Source organism: Antechinus flavipes, chromosome 2 (genome assembly GCF_016432865.1).
Source record: "Antechinus flavipes isolate AdamAnt ecotype Samford, QLD, Australia chromosome 2, AdamAnt_v2, whole genome shotgun sequence".
Lineage (NCBI taxonomy): Eukaryota > Metazoa > Chordata > Mammalia > Dasyuromorphia > Dasyuridae > Antechinus > Antechinus flavipes.
The window spans coordinates 377,464,687-377,477,146 of NC_067399.1; the positions used below are offsets into that span (position 1 = coordinate 377,464,687).

At 32.6% G+C, this 12,460-nt stretch overlaps 1 protein-coding gene across 6 annotated transcripts in view; it reads right to left on the reverse strand.

The window, feature by feature from the left end:
* The window catches only part of EML1 (EMAP like 1), a 189,040-nt gene that overhangs the window by 117,210 nt on the left and 59,370 nt on the right, over positions 1-12,460 (reverse strand). For 5 of the 6 annotated variants that reach the window (XM_051978396.1, XM_051978395.1, XM_051978394.1 and 2 more), the window contains one exon: positions 11,480-11,612. In XM_051978396.1, coding sequence (XP_051834356.1) covers positions 11,480-11,612 — 133 coding nt within the window. Of the gene's footprint in view, positions 1-9,831; positions 9,965-11,479; positions 11,613-12,460 lie in introns of all 6 variants that reach the window. The other variant, XM_051978392.1, reaches the window with a different exon arrangement.

Below are 12,460 nucleotides of genomic sequence, written 5' to 3' on the forward strand. Positions count from 1 at the left end.
TAGAATCATCAATGAAAAAAAGCTTAACAACACAGGAGTAAGTACAGGTCAAGACAGACTTCAATTGGCAGCATGTAGAAGACCTTTCAGGATGATATTAATGATCTCTTCAAATCTAATTGTTCAATCAGTTTTGAATCCAGTTATATCATCCATTTTGCCCACATAGAAAAGATAAGTGATCCATCTTTTAAAGTACAAATTAAACCCGTTCTACTACCTGAAGCTTTCTTACATCTCTATCCCCACTCCTGCCTTCTCTGTAGTAACTTTTTCCTTTGGGACCTCACATAACACACACTTTGATTTCTTTACACATTCTATAACACTTGCAATACAATGGGTTATGTAATATATTACATATATTTGGGCAGTATATTTGGAGCAGTTAAGTAAGTGGCACAGTGAATAGAGTGCTGGGCCTGGATCCAGGAAGACCTGAGATCAATTCTAGTCTCAGACATGTACTAGCTATATAACTCTGGGCAAGTCACTTAGCTCTATTTGCCTGTTTTCTCATCTGTAAAATGACTTGGAGAAGGTAAACCACTCCAGTATCTTTGCCAAGAAAATCCTAAATGGGATAATGAAGAGTCAGACAAAACTGAACAACAATTGCAAATCACTGCACTGAATAAATGTTTATTGAATAAATTCCTTTTTAACTCTTGAAAATAATCACAAGCCAAATTTAACAACTATTTTTCATAGTAATTTAAAAAACAAAACAAAAATTTTCAGAAGTTCTGGGAAATAATAACAAAAAAGACAATTGGAATGTCCTGGTTTTTTCCTATAATTATGTGATCTAAGTAATTTGTTATTAAGATAATTCTCACAAGCTGAACTTTTGGTTGGTTATCTTAAAAGGAAATTTAACATTATTTAATATTCTTTACAGATCAACTTTTTTTTTTTTTTAAGAGTGCTGTCTTTTGTACCAGTTTCTTTCTCTTTTTCTTTCTTTTTCAAATCCTTTACTCTTACTAGTTTTCTACTATGGCAATGTTTTGTTTCTAAGCTGTGAGAATGACTGATTTTCTCTTTTTTAGAAAAAAAAAACTTAATGGATATGCTACTCTATTGACAGTGTCTCCACTGGGCAAGATATGACCTGCTGCAGTATTTTCCCTTAGATTTTTTTCTTTTTGACTAATAGAATCAACATTTTCCTAAGGATACTAAATCTAGATCTTAATTGGTAACACAAAACCACTGCGCACTGGACTTTTCATAAGCACTTAAGAAAACATTGGAGATAAAACATGCATGCATATACACACACATACACAATTGCCATCTTGGTTTCTACTAGTTCTCTAGTATGGAAAAGTTGTATCAAGAAACTGTATTAATATATTTTAAATGCTTTGAGAAACACTATAAACTAATCCTAATGTTCAAAATGCACAATCTACTTCTTTCTGTATTGTAAATATCAACCACAATAAGGCAACTTAGGTAAAAAACAATGATCTAATTCATATTTCTCTAATTCTTTAGGGGAGTTGTCACAGAATTCCATAAAGCTAATACTAATATATTGTTTTCTCCTAACTTCAATAAAGTTGAGAACTCAGATCAATGAAGCAGAAAAGTCAGTGGAAAAAAAGAAAATAACAAGTTATTATTTGAAAACTAAGCTTGGATGTCCAGATTTTTAAAGAGTTTATATTGTTATTAATTTTTCCTTTTCCTCGGCATTACATGCAAATAAACACAATACAAAATAATTCATGATGTGTCATAATCTTAAATAGCTTGTATGTAAGATCTATAAGGGTAAGGGCTATATCCAAGCTAAATTTTGTATTTTACCCCATACCTAACACAGTGGTATACAAATAAAAAACACTAGTTTTCATTCAGTTTACAAACTGAATTCTTTGTTTCTTGGCTTAAAATTATTTAGTATATAATGGATTTGAAATTAGGAAATCTAGGTTCAAAGCCCCCCTCAGTCATTAAGGATTAAATAAAATAAGACACATGAATTGCTTTGTACATTGTAGGGTCCTATGTAAATGTCAATTCTCTATCTTATCTATAAACAACAGCATTTTAGAGCTAAAAAATACTATGGAGGCCAAACTACCTTGACAGAGTGAATAAAATTGATTATTGTCTTAAAAAAGTGTTTTGTATCAGTCTTTAAAATTTTTATGAAGAAAGAATTAAATATAATTAAAGTATCATTACTGTTTGTAATTTATCTGCATACATTTCATTTTCCTTTATAGTATGATACAATGGAAAGAATCATAGTCTTGTCAGAGATCTTGGTTTGACTTCCACCATTATCACTTACCACGAATATAACCTTAAATAAGTCACTTTCTTTTTCCAGGCTTTAGTTTCCTTGTTTAAAAAAATTAAGGAAAGCATATGACCAGTCAGGTCCTTTTTCAATTTTTAATCTATTCTCCTACAACTAATTTTGCTAAAAATGTTTAAGATTTACATATGTTTACATAGTTTAAAGAGAAATGAATTCATATAATAGTCTGTATACACTGTGTACATATCCTATTTACTTTATGATCTGTGCTTAAGATCTAATTCAGGGGTCCTCAAACTTTTTAAATAGGGGGCCAGTTCAGTGTCCCTCAGACTGCTGAAGGGCCAGACTATAGTAAAAACAAAAACTTTGTTTTGTGGGCCTTTAAATAAAGAAACTTCATAGCCCTGGGGGAGGGGGATAAACATCCTCAGCTGTTGCATTTGGCCCGCGGGTCCCCTTTTGAGGACCCCTGAAATTGATTCATTTAGAAATTTACCTCTTTGGCTAGCTATCTGCTAAAAGTCTTTGTTTGAAGAGAGTTACTTAATTCTGCCTACTGCAAACAAAAGTAGTCCAGATGCCATACCTTTTTCCTTAAGTAAATAGTTTGGACACATTATTTATTATAGCTTAGTTTAAAAGAGCTTAGGTATAAGTATAACCATGCGAGTACAGTTTTTCTTTTCTTTTCTTTTTTCTTTTTTACAGTTTTTCTTAGCATCTAAATAACAGCAAACTTATATTCTACTAATTTTTTTAACCTAAAATTTGTATTCTCCCCATAACTAAAAATGCTCTGTCCACGGTGAGTATCAGTAGGTTTTTAAACAAATATTTGTTCAGTTGAATTTAAACTTACTTAGTAGCACTGAACTGAAATGTTTAATAGTAATGAACCCTTATTGTCACGATAGCCCAAAGGAAGGGACAGAAAAAAAGAAAAGTACCTGCTGCTACCTCTGCCTTTTTTGGAAAACAAACAAACTCTGAAGAGATACTTACAGGATAAGATTTCATTAGCTCAACAAAATTCTCAGGAAAAACTGGAAGTCTAATAGAAATTGTTTCTTAACCTGGGCCTATAAACATTTTTTAAAATTTGTTAACCATTTCAATATAATCAGTTTCCTTTTAAATTTTATGTATTTAATTTTATTAATTTAAAACATTTTAGGGGAGATGTTGGAATTTTTACAAACTGCTAATTCATTAGAGTTGATTGGGCCAGAACCTGAAACAAGAACTAATTGATACAATGCTTGTGTTCACACCAGTACTCATTGGAGTTCACAAGTATGGGAGATTCACAGTTACAACTGTGTAACTTTGTGAATTCACACCTCCCTTGAAGCTCTTAGGGCCAGAGAGCACTCTGGGAAGAAACTCATAATCCCTCTCTCTCATATCCCACAATTCCTCTCTCTCATATAGACAGAACTCGAGATCGTGGCTCTTCAATTCGGGGTGTTCCACACACTTGGAATCATTTTCTGGAAAGTAGCCAAAATCACAGAGAAAATCCTCTAGGGTGCAGATGCAGATGGACAGCTGTTTGATCACCATGTAGTCTCGACCATTGTGACAGACCGAGGACTTCTGCAGGTGCAGGTACTCTTCTTTGTAGCCCAAGATACATCCATCATCATGGTCTCCGGGGTCTGTAGAGTGAGCCAGCCAGATGGTATAGTCCTTCTCTTCACAGTTCCTGACAAGGATGTTTTTAAAATCGATGGTGAAGGAAACCCATTTCTGGGACAAGAAAGATTCCGTGAATCCCCAAATATTGATATTCATGGACTTAGCTCCAGGCTCGGATGCAAGGCCAGTGAAATAAATGTTTTTTTTGGAAAATGAGTATTTGTTCCAGCACTGTCCTTCATCCGTGGAGAACTTAATCACATTGATAGGATGGCGACTGTGCTCAATGGCCACGATCAGGCCCCCCCGAATCCAGGATGGTGTAACAGTGAGGTCCCTCCAGCATCTTGGTCCAGGAGTAGCCCCCATCATCGGTGATGTAAACGTCCGGAATCATCATGGAGATGGCATTTCCCACACTACCATGAGGGATGACTATGCCCACAGCATTGGGCTCTGACAGGGGTGCCAAAATGAGGTTTTCTCTCCCAGAGAGAACCTTTATATTATTTTAAAGAAGAAAAAGAACACCACAGAAACAGACAATAAGGTTCTCCAAATTGCCAAAGAAGTTCATGACATGAAATAACTATGAATTCCTGCTTCAGATCAACATCAGACCCTAGAGACCAAAATCAATATAGATATATGTTCTTTAATTTTTAATAACTTTTTATTGATAGAACTCATGCCAGGGTAATTTTTTACAGCATTATCCCTTGCATTCACTTCTGTTCCGATTTTTCCCCTTCCTCCCCCAGATGGCAAGCAATCCTTTACATGCTGAATAGGTTACAGTATTAGATATATGTTCTTAAAATGAAATGTCATACTTTAAAAATTTAGAAGAAACTAAAATTGCATTATATAAAAATGAAGCAGTTGAAAAGTGAAAAAATATTTTAAAAAATCAAATATCTCTGACAGGAGTGTAATATCCAAAACAAAGATAGCTAAAAAAAAGAATAAAAGTCATTCCCTAATAGATTCGAAGACCATATACTTCTCAAAAGAAGAAATGCAAACTATTCATGATGATATGAAACAAGACTCCATATAACAAATGATAAGAAAAATGAAAACTGAAACAATGCTAAATGTCAGTATGCAAATTAGGAGAGATTATGAAATATGGAAATAGTGAAATGGTAAAGGGAATATGGAAAAATAGGCACATTAATTCACTGTTGTTGGATCTGTGTTTTGGTCCAAACATTTTGAAAAGTAATTAAGAATTATGAAAAAAAAAAAGAGAATCAAATGTTCATATATTTTTACTCAGAAAATTCCATGCCAGGAATATATCTGAAGGTCAATTATGAAAAGAAAGTTCCCCATATATACTAAAATGTTTATAATACTACATTCTTTAGGAACAAAGATCTATTCATTCACTGGAAAATAGCTAAACAAGTTGTGGTATGTTCACAGAATATGATATTACTGTATTATAAGAAATTATGAATTTTATTATTACTTATTATATTTAATAGAAACAGGATATATCAATCAAATTATCAAAATTTTATAGAGCTAGAAAAAAAGCAATAACAAAATTCATTTGGAAGAACAAGGGAATTGATAAAAAAATATAAAAAAAGATGGACTATTCATATCAGATCTCAAATTATGTTATAAAGTAGTAATCAGCTTTTTTTTTTTTTAAAGCAACTGGGATTAAGTGACTTGCCCACGGTCACATAGCTACTGTCTGAGGTCAAATTTGAACTTGGGTCCTCCTGACTCCCTGGTCTGAACTCTTTTCTATTGCATCACACAGCAAGTCCTACAGCATAAATCAGGTATTGCCTAAGAAATAAAATAGTGGATTAGTATAATGGAATAGGAACACATTACATTATATTAAACCATCATAATCTAATATATGATGCAAGCTTTTGGAACAAAAACTCATTATTTGACAAAAATGCTGGGAAAGCTGTATGACGAAACTAAGCTACAGACCAACAATTCGCACTGTATATCAAGATAAGGTCAAAATGGGACCAAAAAAGGTAATAAGGAGCAGAGCCAAGAAGGTTAGAGAAGCCAAAAAATTGCTTAAGCTCTCAACAATTTCCCAAGGAAGCAACATTAAATCAAGCCTCTAAAAGAATTATGGAGTGACAGAATCCACAAAAGGCAGTGAAGCAATTTTCCAGCCTAAGATAACTTAGGAGGACTTCAGGAAAGGTCTGGCTCCTTCGGGTAAAAGAGAAGCATATCCCAGTGCAGGCGACATAGAGGCAAACCAGTAGGAAGTTCTTAACTAGCAGAACTTAACTAGCAGAGCTAGCAATAGTTCTGATGCAATGAGCCAGCTATGAGGTCTCCAGTGGGCACACTGACAGTCCCAGATGCTAGGGCAAAATGGACTTGGCTAAGCTTGTCTTCCTAGTCCAATTGGCAAGCCACCAGTCCCAGAGACCCTGGTGCAGATAGCCAATGATAAGGCTCCTGGTCCTTAGCAAAAGAAGCTTGTGACAGTGCCCCTATACTACAAGCGCAGAATACAACTTTAACAAATGAGCAAAAAATAAAAAAGAGTCCTGACTACATAAAGCTACTATGGCAATAGGGAAGATCAAAACACAAACTCACAAGAGGGCAAAAATGTCAAAATGCCTACATGTGAAGCCTCAAAAGGGAAGATGAATTGGCCTCAAGTTCAAAAAGTCCTCTTTGAAGAACTCAAAAAGGATCTGAAAAATCAAGTAAGAGAAGTAGAAGAAAAATTGGGAAAATAAATGAGTTACTCAAGAGAATAATTAAAAGAGTCAACAAAAATTGACTGAAGAAAACAACTCCTTAAAAAGTAGAACTGGTCAAATGGAAAATGAGGTACAAAAGCTAAGTGAAGAAAATAATTCCTCAAAAGTAATTGGAAGCTAATGATTCTATAAAACATCAAGAATCAGTCAAACAAAATCAAAAGAATGAAAACAATAGAAGAAAATGCAAAATATTTCATTAGAAAAACAACTGATCTGGAAAATAGATCCAAGAAAGATAATTTAAGAATTATTGATTCTATTTAAAAGCCATGATCAAAAACAAAATCTTTCAAGAAATTATCAAAGGAAAATTACCCTGATGTCTTAGAACCAAAAAATAAAAATTGAAAGAATCTGGGGAGGATTCTGGAAAGATGGTACAGGATGTCAGAAAATTTCAAGTTCTCCAGATTTCCCCCACAAAAAGAAAAAATTTGCACTTCAGAGCAAACACAGATTGGTAAAAAATGAGATTCTGGGCAGAACAAGGGTACTCTTGCAGTAATTTGAGAAGGATGGGGCTTTAACCAGTGTGAAGTATAAACAAGACCTCCAGGGTATCTCAGCAGAACCACACAAACTTTCACCTTCTAGACAGTGAGGGAGAGTCAGGGTCTCAGTCCACATAGATTGAGGGAACCCTGGCTGATAAGGAATACAAGGGCCCAGATATATTGCAGGGCATGAAGGAATTAGCACAATGGGTGAGCAGTGGGGCAGGGACTCTGCTAGTTGCAGGCATTTACAAGAGAGTGGAGCTTTTGGTTTTGGGTTCTAGGTCAGAGGGGAGAACTAAAGTGAAGATAGAGGTACCTTTCCCCCAAACCCAGGATTAGAGATATTTACACTAATAGTTCACATTTTTAAAAAATGAACAGGCAAAGAAGAAAGAACCCAACTATAGAAAATTACTATAGCAATAGGGAAGATTGGGGTTCACCTTCAGAGGAGAACAGTAAAGTAAAAAAAAAAAAAAAGCCTTTTCTACCCCAAAGGGGTTAAAAAGCTATCTGATCAGAAAGAATTTATAAAACTCAAAAATCAAATGAGATTGAGGAAAAACTTAAAAAAAGAAACATTCAAGAAAAACAAGCAAATTATGAAAAAAAAGTTAACCAACCAGAAAAGGAGACACAGAGTCTTGAAGAAAATAAGTCTTTGAAAATTAGAATCGGGCAAGGGAAAGCCAGTATAGCTATATGAGATCAAAAAATAACAAAACAAAATATCAGAAATGAAAAAAATAGAATGAATGTTAAACATCTTGTAAGAAAAACAACAGATCTAGAGAACAAACCAAGAAGAGAAAATATCAGAATACTTGGACTACCTAAAAGCTGTGACCAAAAATGTACCTAGATACAAATAATACAAGAAATAATCAAAGAAAATTGTCCTGGAGTGATAGACTATGCAGAAAAAGTAGAAATAGAAAAAATAATTTTACCAATCACTACTTCAAAGATGAGATTCAATGTGAAAAACACATAGGAATATTACTGCCAAATCTCAAAATCCCATTTTAAAGAAAAAATTTTGCAAAGAACAAACAAAAAAACCCAACACCAAAAAACGATTCAAATATACTGGAGCTACAATTAGAATTTATCAACGGCTATGATAGAAGACTGCAGATCTTGAAATAAAATATATAGACAATCAAAAGAAGTAGGCCTGCCGCTAAAAATATCATATCCAGCAAAATTATGCACAGTACTGAATTTTTAAAAATGGACATTCAAACTTGCAGATTTTCAGGACTTTTCTCAACCAAATCCTAATATAATAGATAATTTAAGAGCTAACATCAAAGATTAAAATTTCAAGGGGCTCAACGTGGACATATTATTTATATTTTTTGTATGGAAATGAATACCATATGTTTAAGATTGACATTAGCATTTAGGTAGCTCAAAAGAAAGACTGGGGTAGAGTTGACTATGATCTGACTCTAAAAGAGCAAAACTGTCTAGGAAAAGGTAAAAATAGTAATTATTATAAACAAATCAGGTAGAGAGGAATAACTGACAGAAAGACATTAGAGAAAGGGGAGGGCTGGTAGTTCTGAAAAACTACTCACATCAGGAATGGGTTAAATGAGGAGCACACACACACACACACACATACACACACACATCATGAAGGCACAGCACTCTCCCAAATCTATAAAGAAATGAGGAAGGAAGTAGAATAAGGCGGAGTATAGAAGAATTATAACAGTAGGGCAAGATATATAAATTAATGGGTAAGGAATAAAGAATAAAGTGGAGTTAAAGGGATATGTAGAGCGTTGGCAGTGGGACAAGGTGTACAGATTAATGAAAAAAGAATAGTGGGAATTAATAGGAAAGGGGGGAGAAGGTAGCATAGGATAAAGTGAGGTACAGAAAGATATTTAGATTAATAGAAGTGGGATAAGATGTATAAACTGAGGAAGGTTGGGGGAGAAATGAAAGGAGAAAAAAGAATAAAGTAAAAAGTCCATAGCAGAGAAAAGAGAATAACCTATAAGGAAATAAAGAAAAGCTAGACAGTCATGAATATAATCTCTTCTATTATTATATATGCTTTCTTGAAATAGAAATTTTTTGTTATATATTTTGAATTCCCCCTGATGTTGTGCAGAGAACAAGATATTGTTTTGTTTTGTTTTTCTCATGGTTTTTCTCTTTTGTCCTTATTTTTCTCTCCCAACGATTCATATGGAAATTTGTTTAAAAATGAATGTACATGTATAACCAAAAATGTTGTTTTATATGTAACTGGGGAAAATTTTTTAAAAAAGCACAAAACAATGTATAACAACAAGATATTACATAACGAACTATATTTGATGTCAAAGAATTTTTGAGCATATAGATGTCTTAACTATATTTAACTATATTTAACTATATTTATTTGGTAAATAAAGATTTCTTTTAAAAAGAACTAAATAATCAGGAAAACTCTAATATTTGCTGAAAATGATATATCACTGAATATCTAAAACACAGTATGTCATAAGCGTTAACTATTAGATCATTATTTTTAAGGTGTGATTTTTTTTTTAAGAGAAAACACTCAATTAAAAATTTTATAGATTTACTATCTTTTAAGAAGAATTTAATGCACTGATAGGTAATTCTGGGTTTTGCTTACCTTTTAGTTGCTGGTGAAATGGTTTCCTTCCTGGCCCCTGAGGGGGAAGGGAGAGAGCCACTTGATTTCTTTGGTAACACGGTTCCATTATTAACAGTAGTTCTTAAAGGCAGTGTTTGTACGAGGGGTCTTGCTATAATATAAGCAGAAAATAAGATCAGAATTTGCTGCATAAAGATAATTATATATATTTTTTCATATGGGAGAAAATATACATGTTAAAGATACCAGAAGAGTTTAATTAATCTCACTGATCTGAAAATTTAAAATACTTCAGAATAAATTCAGTGTCAATGTCCACCATTTAAAATAAATTGTTTGAAATGGGTTTTAACCATGTAGAATGAGTTGTTTCAATTTATACTCATAAATTTATTATTGATTATAGTATTATAAATGACCTATGTAGCCAACAATGTAACTCTTTCAAACCCATATTTTTAAAATTCTAAAAGATGAGTGTCAGACTAAAACCATTTTGGGTTTATGATAGAGGAACTCAAGAAAGGCTAGAGCCACATTCCTCCTCCTTCTGCATTTTTCTAGACAGTCAATAAAGAGATTCCTCTTGCCTCTTTACACAGTCCTGATCATATATTAAGTGTTCAGCAGATATCTGATGACTGATTAGAAATATCTATAACTAGCTTTATGAAATTATCAACATAGAAGAAATATAGGTTATTTGAATCCCCTAAAAGAAGAGAAGTGGATTCTAATCAAAACAGTTGTAAATGAAGATAAAGTAAGATTTAACAAAGTGTCAAATGTTCAATAGGCACTCACCTTCCACATGATATAAAGAACAAAAATAAATAAAATTTATTCTAAATTTTAAATAAAGCGAGACTTCTCTATGAAAAACTTGAACACATTGAAATTTCTTAAAAGAAAGAAAGTACACATTGCATCATCCAGCACACCTTTCCAAAACCTTTTTTTTTTTTTATATAACTTTTTGTTGACAGAACCCATGCTTGGGTATTTTTTTTTACATAATAAGATACTCAACTTGTGACAGATTTGGTTCTTCCCAGTGGTTCAGTGATCCAAAGTAATGCCAATAAACTTTGGATGGAAAACGCCATCCCCATGAAGAGAAAGAACTATAGAGACTGACTGTAAATCAACACATGATATTTCTGGGATTTTTTTGTTTGTTTGTTTTGTTTTTCTCATGGTTTTTCTCTTTTGTCCTTATTTTTCTCTCCCAACGATTCATATGGAAATTTGTTTAAAAATGAATGTACATGTATAACCAAAAATGTTGTTTTATATGTAACTGGGGAAAATTTTTTAAAAAAGCACAAAACAATGTATAACAACAAGATATTACATAACGAACTATATTTGATGTCAAAGAATTTTTGAGCATATAGATGTCTTAACTATATTTAACTATATTTATTTGGTAAATAAAGATTTCTTTTAAAAAGAACTAAATAATCAGGAAAACTCTAATATTTGCTGAAAATGATATATCACTGAATATCTAAAACACAGTATGTCATAAGCGTTAACTATTAGATCATTATTTTTAAGGTGTGATTTTTTTTTTAAGAGAAAACACTCAATTAAAAATTTTATAGATTTACTATCTTTTAAGAAGAATTTAATGCACTGATAGGTAATTCTGGGTTTTGCTTACCTTTTAGTTGCTGGTGAAATGGTTTCCTTCCTGGCCCCTGAGGGGGAAGGGAGAGAGCCACTTGATTTCTTTGGTAACACGGTTCCATTATTAACAGTAGTTCTTAAAGGCAGTGTTTGTACGAGGGGTCTTGCTATAATATAAGCAGAAAATAAGATCAGAATTTGCTGCATAAAGATAATTATATATATTTTTTCATATGGGAGAAAATATACATGTTAAAGATACCAGAAGAGTTTAATTAATCTCACTGATCTGAAAATTTAAAATACTTCAGAATAAATTCAGTGTCAATGTCCACCATTTAAAATAAATTGTTTGAAATGGGTTTTAACCATGTAGAATGAGTTGTTTCAATTTATACTCATAAATTTATTATTGATTATAGTATTATAAATGACCTATGTAGCCAACAATGTAACTCTTTCAAACCCATATTTTTAAAATTCTAAAAGATGAGTGTCAGACTAAAACCATTTTGGGTTTATGATAGAGGAACTCAAGAAAGGCTAGAGCCACATTCCTCCTCCTTCTGCATTTTTCTAGACAGTCAATAAAGAGATTCCTCTTGCCTCTTTACACAGTCCTGATCATATATTAAGTGTTCAGCAGATATCTGATGACTGATTAGAAATATCTATAACTAGCTTTATGAAATTATCAACATAGAAGAAATATAGGTTATTTGAATCCCCTAAAAGAAGAGAAGTGGATTCTAATCAAAACAGTTGTAAATGAAGATAAAGTAAGATTTAACAAAGTGTCAAATGTTCAATAGGCACTCACCTTCCACATGATATAAAGAACAAAAATAAATAAAATTTATTCTAAATTTTAAATAAAGCGAGACTTCTCTATGAAAAACTTGAACACATTGAAATTTCTTAAAAGAAAGAAAATTTTTAAAGGCATGAAAATATATGCATACAATACGCATTTGTCATGCCTTTCTGTTTAGTTTTCTTTGTTAAGCTTGCTCAC